Source organism: Protomyctophum parallelum (genome assembly GCF_964188405.1).
Source record: "Protomyctophum parallelum genome assembly, chromosome: 13".
NCBI lineage: Eukaryota > Metazoa > Chordata > Actinopteri > Myctophiformes > Myctophidae > Protomyctophum > Protomyctophum parallelum.
Window position 1 is genome coordinate 40,950,401 of NC_139708.1, and position 9,581 is coordinate 40,959,981.

Here is a 9,581-nt window from a genome sequence, read left to right on the forward strand (position 1 = left end):
TAGATCTGCTATTTTCAAAACAATTATTACACACTTTTACTTTTTAATTTAGGTATACTTAAAGTATATTTTGATGCCAATACTTGCCGATACACGAATGCAGGACTTCTACAGTATTTGGGTAACAGTATATTTTATTTACAGCATTGATACATTTACTTAGTATAAGTATAAACATGCAAGTACTTCTTCTATCACTGCACATCAGCATGTCAGCTGAAACCGCAGCTCATTGAGGCTAATCAAAATGACGTTATCATATCAATCAACAGTGTTTTAATATGAATAGCCACATTTAAATCTAGTAGCAAAGATGGAGTTATCAGTTAAAGACAATGACCTCACTTAGCAGCACAATGACCTCACTCAGCAGCACAATGACCTCACTCAGCAGCACAATGACCTCAGTCAGCAGCACAATGACCTCACTCAGCAGCACAATGACCTCAGTCAGCAGCCTTGGTTAATGGCACTATATAAATGCACCATTCTCCATTTTGGGAGGTTGTAGATTGGTTATTTTCCAATAGCCTATGTATGAAATGATGCTTAGATTGGGCTAAGTGAAACTCCCAGACTCCCAACAGATAATTGAACCCCTGATGCCCTGATGATACCAATATGTCTATAGCTGAACTACTGGGGTTACGTCCACACTTTGAAGATCAGTGATTGTTCAAATTGTTCGTTTTCTGGTTGTATTCCTGTGAAAGATTATTCCTGCAACAGTGAATCACTGCATTCTCCATGATGCCAGTGGTTGGGTTTTCATTCTCTATGCCAGTGGTTGGGTTTTCATTCTCTATGCCAGTGGTTGGGTTTTCATTCTCTCCATGATGCCAGTGGTTGGGTTTTCATTCTCTCCATGATGCCAGTGGTTGGGTTTTCATTCTCCATGATGCCAGTGGTTGGGTTTTCATTCTCTCCATGATGCCAGTGGTTGGGTTTTCATTCTCTCCATGATGCCAGTGGTTGGGTTTTCATTCTCCATGATGCCAGTGGTTGGTTTTAGGGGTGGGGTTGATAAGACTGTTTATAAGGAGGCTGACAGGATGCAGGTCATCAGTGTGAGAGGTGAACAGTGGTGTAAAGTACTGTAGGCCTACTTGACTACTATTTTAAAGGGTTTTTCTTTCACTTTACTCCAATTGTCAATACTTTTGCTTCCACTCAACTACATCCATCCATCTTCAACCACTTATCCAGTTCCAACAGAGATTTCCGGACTTCCTTTCCACTACATCTCATTAACAGGTAAATAGTGTACTTTTACTCCACTAGAATTATTTGAAAACTAAACTTATACTTACTTAGTTTTAAAATGAGTAGAATTTAGTTTGTGAAATTCAAGGCCTAAAATGTCCTAAAATGTCCGGAATTGTTGGGGGATTCAATTTGGTCTAGACTCTAGAGTGTTTTGCAGACAGGGGAGTTTCACTCCATTTATTTCCTTTTGAACACAACACTGCAAGCCATGCATCCATGAATGCGAAACGTATGTTTCGAAGTGATTCTCCCATCCGTACCTAAATGATTTATTTTGCCACATTAATGTATTATCTCTTTACTTTTAGAGGTTTTAAAAAGTGAGGGGGGCCTTCTTTTTTGCTTTTGTACGTCACAGAGGAGTCCATCGTTGCAGCCAATAACCTGGCTCCTTTCTTTCTTCGCTCCAGTTCTGTTTCAATGTACCTTTTATTTTTCCACATTGGTTACAGCTGTACTGTTTCTTTTCTTTATCCATCCTGGCTGTTTCTTGTATGAAACAAGTTAGTTACAATATGTATTTATATCGTCATGACGTCTTACGTTGTAATTTACTGCCCTAAACAAAACCTAAAGTCCACTGGGCAAAAGTATAAAAGGATGGGATCGTTGTTGATCTCCCTCCTCTGTTCTGTTCTCTCTACAGCGGTCAGACGGTGAAACTATGGGTGCATTCCTGGACACACCGGGTGCATTCCTGGACACACCGAAGACGGAGAAGCACAGCGCCCACGGCGACGGCAACGGGCTGCGCTACGGCCTCAGCTCCATGCAGGGCTGGCGGAGGGAGATGGAGGACGCCCACACGGCCGTGGTCGGACTCCCTGGAGGATACGCCGACTGGTCCTTCTTCGCCGTGTACGACGGCCACACCGGCTCCCGGGTGGCCGACTACTGCTCCGACCACATGCTGGAACACATTCTGTGTTCGTCTCGGGGCCCTCCGGCTCCCGCGTGGCCGTCTCAGGCCACATGCTGGAACACATTCTGTGATTACCTCGGGGCCTCGGGGCCCGCCGGCTCCGTGGAGCGTGCCGTGAAGGAGGGCTTCCTGCGGATCGACGAGCACATGCGCGGCCTCCCGGCCAGGCAGCAGCAGGAACCCAGCGGCTGCACGGCGGTGGGCCTGCTGCTCAGCTCCGACTGCCTCTACTTCATTAACTGCGGCGACTCGCGGGCCGTGCTGTGCCGAAACGGACGGGTCTCTTTCTCCACCAAGGACCACAAGCCCTGCGACCCGCGGGAGATGGAACGCATCCAGAACGCCGGCGGCCATGTCACGGACCAGAGGGTCAATGGCTCCCTGGCCATGTCCCGGGCCCTGGGGGACTATGAGTACAAGGGCGTGGTGGACAAGGGTCCCACGGAGCAGCCGGTGAGCGCCGAGCCCGAGGTGAACAGGATGGAGCGCGCAGCGGAGGGAGACGAGTTTGTGGTGCTGGCCTGCGACGGCGTCTGGGACGTGATGTCCAACGAGGAGCTGTGCGAGTTTGTGCGCTCGAGGCTACAGGTGTGCGGCGACCTGGAGAAAGTCTGCAACGAAGTGATGGACATATGCCTGCACAAGGTAGGGAATGTACAGATATTGATTGAAGCATATAATAAATACTTTGATTGGATTTCAATATTGTGATATGAGACTATATATCCCAAGAGGATAATTTCATCAAGAATTAAATGTTATGTTTATGTGTTGTTCTCTCTCCGGTCTGGTTCTCCAGGGGAGCAGGGACAATATGAGCGTGGTGCTGGTGTGTTTCCCCGGGGCTCCCAAGGTCTCCGAGGAGGCCGTGTTCTCAGACGCAGCGTGATTGATGCCGTGTACAACAAGCTCAAGCTGAGGGTGAGTCCTTCACTTTTCTTTCTCAGCTCTTCACTCTCAGCTCTTCTCTCTCAGCTCTTCTGTCTCAGCTCTTCTCTCTCAGCTCTTCACTCTCAGCTCTTCTCTCTCAGCTCTTCTCTCTCAGCTCTTCTCTCTCAGCTCTTCTCTCTCAGCTCTTCTAAAGATTAATGGCCCCTATACACTCTGTATGAGTTTTAAAGTTGTCGGCGAGTCATCAGATCGTTATGTATTTCACACTACAGGAGTCTTTTTTTTTAATTGTCTGACATTATATCTGTGTGGCTTTCACACTAAACGATTGATCGCCGACTAAGGAAAACACACTTCAAGAGTTCACCAAGATGCGATCCAGACCCGATATAGGCTATATACATCATTAGTTTTTAATTCATTTTGACATTTCACGCACATGCAGGATATGCCGTGATACAGTAGCCTACAAGCGCGAGACCGACACAGGACGCCCCTCTCTCTGCATGCACGCTACACATGCAGGATAGCCAGGCTACACAGGGCGAAATGTTTGTCCGCAGACAGCCTCCCTGGCATCGTCAGTTATGCAATAGCACTTCTAACAGTTAACTCGCCTATTGCCTGTCGCACTACACTAAATTACCACAATCACAGTTTAGCAGCTGTTAGGTGTCTTATTTACCTGCAGGCTATCATCCATTGTATCGGAATAATGAGAACTAGAACTGCAACATATTCTTTTGTATTTTATTAACAAATGAGTTGTGTTTGGTTAAAGGACCACTTTGTCAATGTTCACCTGTCTTCATATTGGTCCCTCTACATTCTGTCTACTCTGTGTCTCATAGGCGCTGGAATCTCCTCGGAAAAACGGAAAGCTTGATGATCAGACTCCAATTAAGAAGACCACGATTTGGCGATAAATCGATTACTGATGCATCTCGATTCCAATTCATGATTTCTTCTACCTCAGAAACATTTCCAAACTCCGCTCCACAGTTCACACTCCCCCTGCCAGGGGTGCAGTACTTTAGTTCGACTAGTCATTGGTCCGAAAAACGACAACCCACCTCAAACGGGAGGCATACTATCATCCGACAGAGCATTGCTCCGAAGGAGCAATGCTCCGAGGTGCGCTGCGGGTCGGGAGAGGGTGGCGGTTAGGTTTAGGTGTCTGCCCCGGGGGAGGTTAGGGTTAGGGTGAGGGAGGAGGTAGGTTGTCGTTCGGACCAATGCTCCGTCGGATGAAAGGCATGCACTCACCTCAAACCCTAACCTAACCATAACCGCAAGCACGGGAGCAGGCGCTAGTCCGAGATGCGTTTGCATGTCGGACTAATGCTCCGTCGGATTTACATGCGGTCCCCCCCTGCCAGATGCTGAGAAACTTGTCCATGCCTTCGTCTCCTCCAGGCTGGATTACTGCAACGCACTACTCGCCGGGATCCCTAGCAAGAGCCTCCAGAGGCCCCAATACATTCAAAACCGCTCAGCTAGGATCCTAGCCTAGCCACCGAGTTTGCTAGCGCTCTGGGAGAACAGAGCAGCTGAATTCTTTGTTTTGATTAGGTGGTGAATGGTGCTGGTTTAATCAAGGGCTATAAGGCTGGTTCAACCAATCAGATTGCTTCCTCGAAACGACCTGTGGTTATTAGTTTTAACCTGACCCTTATCGGCCCCCGTAAAATCTGAATCCCCCCCTCACCCCCCCTTTTCCCCTCACTGTATATACTGTTTCTTTTCCCTTTTTGCTTCCTTTATGATGAATTCCTGTTCTTTAACTATATAGAAGTGTCTATTTGTACGTCTCTAATTGTTTTGATGAATTGAACATGGACCCTGTTGTAAACAAGTGTAATGCTTAATTGGGTCGTCCACTCACAGTTAACAGTCTTTGTATTGAGTTGTGCTTGAAATGTAATAAACTGTTAATAAATATTTCAATCAATCAATCAAATCGTTTGGCTGGGCCAGTTACCACAAATTTGAATGTTGTATAATGCTGTTTTACCTTTTGCTTTTTTTTTGCCATGCTTTTAACTCTGTAAGCGCTTTGAGATTTGTGAGAATGTAAAGTGCTATATAAATAAAATGTATAATTATTATAATAATTATTATTATTTATTTCCCACTGCTTTATAATGATCAATTATCTGAAAATTAAAACACAACAAAGATATTTCACTTGTCAAAGTCATTTTTGACATTTGTGATCGATTCATATTCATCCATGTCCACATTGTAGAGCATGACATTTGTTCGGGATTTCCAGGGGTCCCTTGGAATTCCCGCAGGATGGGATTAAAATTTGTATTAATTTAGAGGGGGGGGGGGGGGGGGGGGGGGGAGGGGCGAGGTGGTGGCGAGGAGAGAGAGAGAGAGAGAGAGAATGAAAGATAGAGAGAGAGAGAGAGAATGAAAGATAGAGAGAGAGAGAGAGAGAGAGAGAGAGATACATCAAAGAGGTTGACCCCCATTTGAAGAGAGATGCCAGGGACCCCCATGCATGCACAAGAGAAGATTTGTACGGCTCTAGCAGTGATTTTCAACCCGTTTAATTTCAAGGACCCCTCCAGTTTGACATGCATATTAATATACAGAGTACAGACCCCCCATTTAATGGCATTTCTATCTCTGGGAACCCAATTTATATTGTAAAATCAATGTTAATTTAACTCTGAGAGAGTACAAATGGAACCAAATAGGGTTCATTTGGTTCCATTTGTATACACTCTACAGACCCATAACTTTGGTTCCAAACTATAATTTAGCTGTGGACCCCTTGGAACTCCCTCAAGGACCACGTTGGGAACCACTGATGTAGAGTGTGCTTTCTGCTGCTGCTGCAAAGAGCACACAATAAAGCAGCATGTTTATATTCACTCTTCCAGCACTTTACTTAAAAAGATAATCATTTTATCCCATACAGGACTTACCTTACTTACCCTTACACTCATAATATATGAGTATATGCACAATCATGCATATATTATACGTATAAATGTACCAGGTTGCCTGTCACAACGCCAGCAGAGGTCAGTGTTGTTCAACTTTAGTTTAGCCATCTTAAACGGAGTCCAATAACATCTAGCTCTCATCTATTTATTATTAATCTCTCACAGGCCCGGCGCCAGGATGAAATGACAGAGGGGGCAATCGGGGGCAAGTATTGGACATGAAGACAATGCGCCACAGTTGCATATCTATAGAGGGCAGAGGCGCACAATTTTGTTGGCTTCCTTCGGAAATGTACCATTGTTTTGTCTGTAACTATTTGATCTAATTAAGGGGGCAAAGAGGTTGATTTAGGGGGCCGCCGTGGCGCCGGGCCTGATCTCTCAAGAACAGATTCTTGTCAGCAAGGCCATTCAGAATGTGTATAGATCTGTTGATAGGGGGAATGAAAACACAGACACACCACAGGAAACGGAGGGCTGAGGGGTGGCTAAACGGGCCAACATCCTGTTATACATTCTACTGGGGCCATAGAGTATTAAAAGGATAGAGACTGAACCGGAGCGATTGTATTATGTTAAAAAAGGTTGTTTATATATATATATATATATATCTCTAAGATGGTCAAGATCGCCTAGATGGCCAGGATGGTCGAGATGTCCAAGATAGTCGAGATGGCAGAGATGGCCGAGATGGTCAAGATGTACTACTAGTCAGGAGGGAGCTGATGGGTTATTTAATACTTCAACCAATACGATGGTCTGTCACTCTTTGATTTGTGTGGCATATCATGTCTTCATACAATGACGACATCAACCTCTTTGGTCTCTCTCTCTCTCTCTCTATCTCTCATTCTCTCTCTCTCTCTCCTCACCACCACCTCGCTCCCCCCCCCCCTCTAAATTAATACAAATTTTAATCCCATCCTGCGGGAATTCCAAGGGACCCCTGGAAATCCCGAACAAATGTCATGCTCTATAATGTGGACATGGATGAATATGAATTGATCACAAATGTCAAAAATGACTTTGACAAGTGAAATATCTTTGTTGTGTTTTAATTTTCAGATAAATTATCATTATAAAGCAGTGGGAAATAAATAATAATAATAATAATAATAATAATAATAATAATAATAATAATAATAATAATAATAATAATACATTTTATTTATGTAGCACTTTACATTCTCACAAATCTCAAAGCACTTACAAAGTTAAAAGCATGGCAAAAAAAGCAAAAGGTAAAACAGCATTATACAACATTCAAATTCGTGGTAACCGGCCTAGCCAGGTTAGGTTAAAACAAATTATACCATAGGTCGTTTCGAGGAAGCAATCTGATTGGTTGAAACAGCCTTCTAGCCCAGGTTTAAACCGGCACCATTCACCACCTAATCAAAACAAAGAATTCAGCTGCTCTGTTCTCCCAGAGCGCTAGCAAACTCGGTGGCTAGGCTAGCTAGTTTCTTGGGACATTTGTGGTCGTAGTGCCTACATCACTGTCGTGGCAATAATCACGTTAAACCACATCCTCTCGTGTAATATTGCTTAAGTAAGAGGACAACAAGTCAAGGGGAATGCTTAATTGGTAAAAAGGTTATAGTTTTTTTGTTCCAGAGACATGGGGCTGTGTGCTGTGTGAGGGATGCGGCGAAGGCAGAGCTCTTTAAGAAGATCTTTCCTTGAAGATTTCATCCTATGAGACACAGAGTAGACAGAATGTAGAGGGACCAATATAAAGACAGGTGAACATTGACAAAGTGGTCCTTTAACCAAACACAACTAATTTGTTAATAAAATACAAAAGAATATGTTGCAGTTCTAGTTCTCATTATTCCAATACAATGGATGATAGCGTGCAGGTTAAATAAGACACCTAACAGCTGCTAAACTGTGATTGTGGTAATTTAGTGTAACTATAGACCAGCCAGCCCCTTTGTGCAGATAACCAGAAAATTCAGAGGACCTTTACACATTTTACAATTCCATTTGGTTTTGCGGACCACCAGCCACACAGAGTTTATCTGGCCTAGAGCGAGGGTCCCGAACCCAACATGCTTGCGTACCATTACAATATTTTCGGTTCTTCCTATCGGTTCCCACAGACGGGTGCAGTCACAGGCTATTTTTTTTATATTCTACTCTTTTTTGGACACGCAGGGTCAGGAAACAGAGCTGATCTACAAGCCTACACTGCGTTGCATCAGCGACGCGTTGAGAGCTTGGAGATCGGCTGAGGCGGAGCTATAGTTATCTGATCCAAAACATCATTCCCGTGCCCTGATAGTCTGATCTCAAGTCGGGATATCATGGATGTAACGACCAAATAAGGGCGACGGGCAATAGGCGAGTTAACGGTTAGAAGTCCTATTGCATAACTGACGATGCCAGGGAGGCTGTCTGCGGACAAACATTTCGCCCTGTGTAGCCTGGCTATCCTGTGTGTGTGGCATGCATGCAGAGAGAGAGAGAGAGAGGCGTCCTGTGTCGGTCTCGCGCTTATAGGCTACTGTATCACGGCATATCCTGCATGTGCGTGAGATGTCAAAATGAATTGGAATAAAAAACTAATGATGTGTATAGCCTATATCGGGTCTGGATCGCATCTTGGTGAACTCTTGCAGTGTGTTATCCCTATAGTCGGCGATCAATCGTTTAGTGTGAAAGCCACACAGATATAATGACAGGCAATTTAAAAAAAAGACTCCTGTAGTGTGAAATACGATCTGATGACTCGCCGACAACTTTAAAACTCATACAGAGTAGTGTATAGGGGCCATTAGTCTTTAGAAGAACTCACCCTCAGCTTGTTGTACGCGGCATCAATCACGCTGCGTCTGAGAACACACACACACACACACACACACACACACACACACACACACACACACACACACACACACACACACACACACACACACACAAATGTTATATGGTGCATAGTGCCTTTATCCAAGGCGCTTTTACGTAGATTGTGCATTACATTCACCCATTCACACACCGATGGCGGCGGAAACCATGCAAGGTTCCCTAACCGGGGTCATACCTATGTTCCCTCAGCCCTATGTTCCCTCAGCCCCGAGGTGCGCTGCGGGTCGGGAGAGGGTTGCGGTTAGGTTTAGGTGTCTGCCCCGGGGGTGCGCTGCAGGTCGGGAGAGGGTTGCGGTTAGGTTTAGGTGTCTGCCCCGGGGGAGGTTAGGGTTAGGGTGAGGGAGGAGGTAGGTTGTCGTAGACTGAGGGAACATAGAGCTGAGGGAACATAGGTACGGTCCCCCATAACCAGCAGATCGGGAGCAATTTGGGGTTCAGTGTCTTGCTCAAGGACACTTCGACATGTAGACAGGAGGAGCCGGGATTTGAACCGTCGACCCATGGATCATTGGACGATCTGCTCTACCTCTTCAGCCATGCACAGTCACAGACACGTACGCACGCACGCACGCACGCACGCACGCACGCACGCACGCACGCACGCACGCACGCACGCACGCACGCACGTGTGTTTAGTTGGTAGCCTACATGTGTTTTCCGTGCCGTATTAC

General features: G+C 45.4%; 1 protein-coding gene across 1 annotated transcript; it reads left to right on the forward strand.

Annotated features, from left to right (window-relative positions):
* Nucleotides 1-1,930: 1,930 nt before the first annotated feature.
* On the forward strand, nucleotides 1,931-3,077 carry LOC310868667 (protein phosphatase 1B-like; the record flags this gene model as incomplete). Its single annotated transcript, XM_083779123.1, has 2 exons — nucleotides 1,931-2,833; nucleotides 2,988-3,077. 2 exons carry the CDS (start codon nucleotides 1,931-1,933, stop codon nucleotides 3,075-3,077), a joined length of 993 nt encoding a protein of 330 aa, XP_083635249.1.
* Between the last annotated feature and the right edge of the window lie 6,504 nt (nucleotides 3,078-9,581).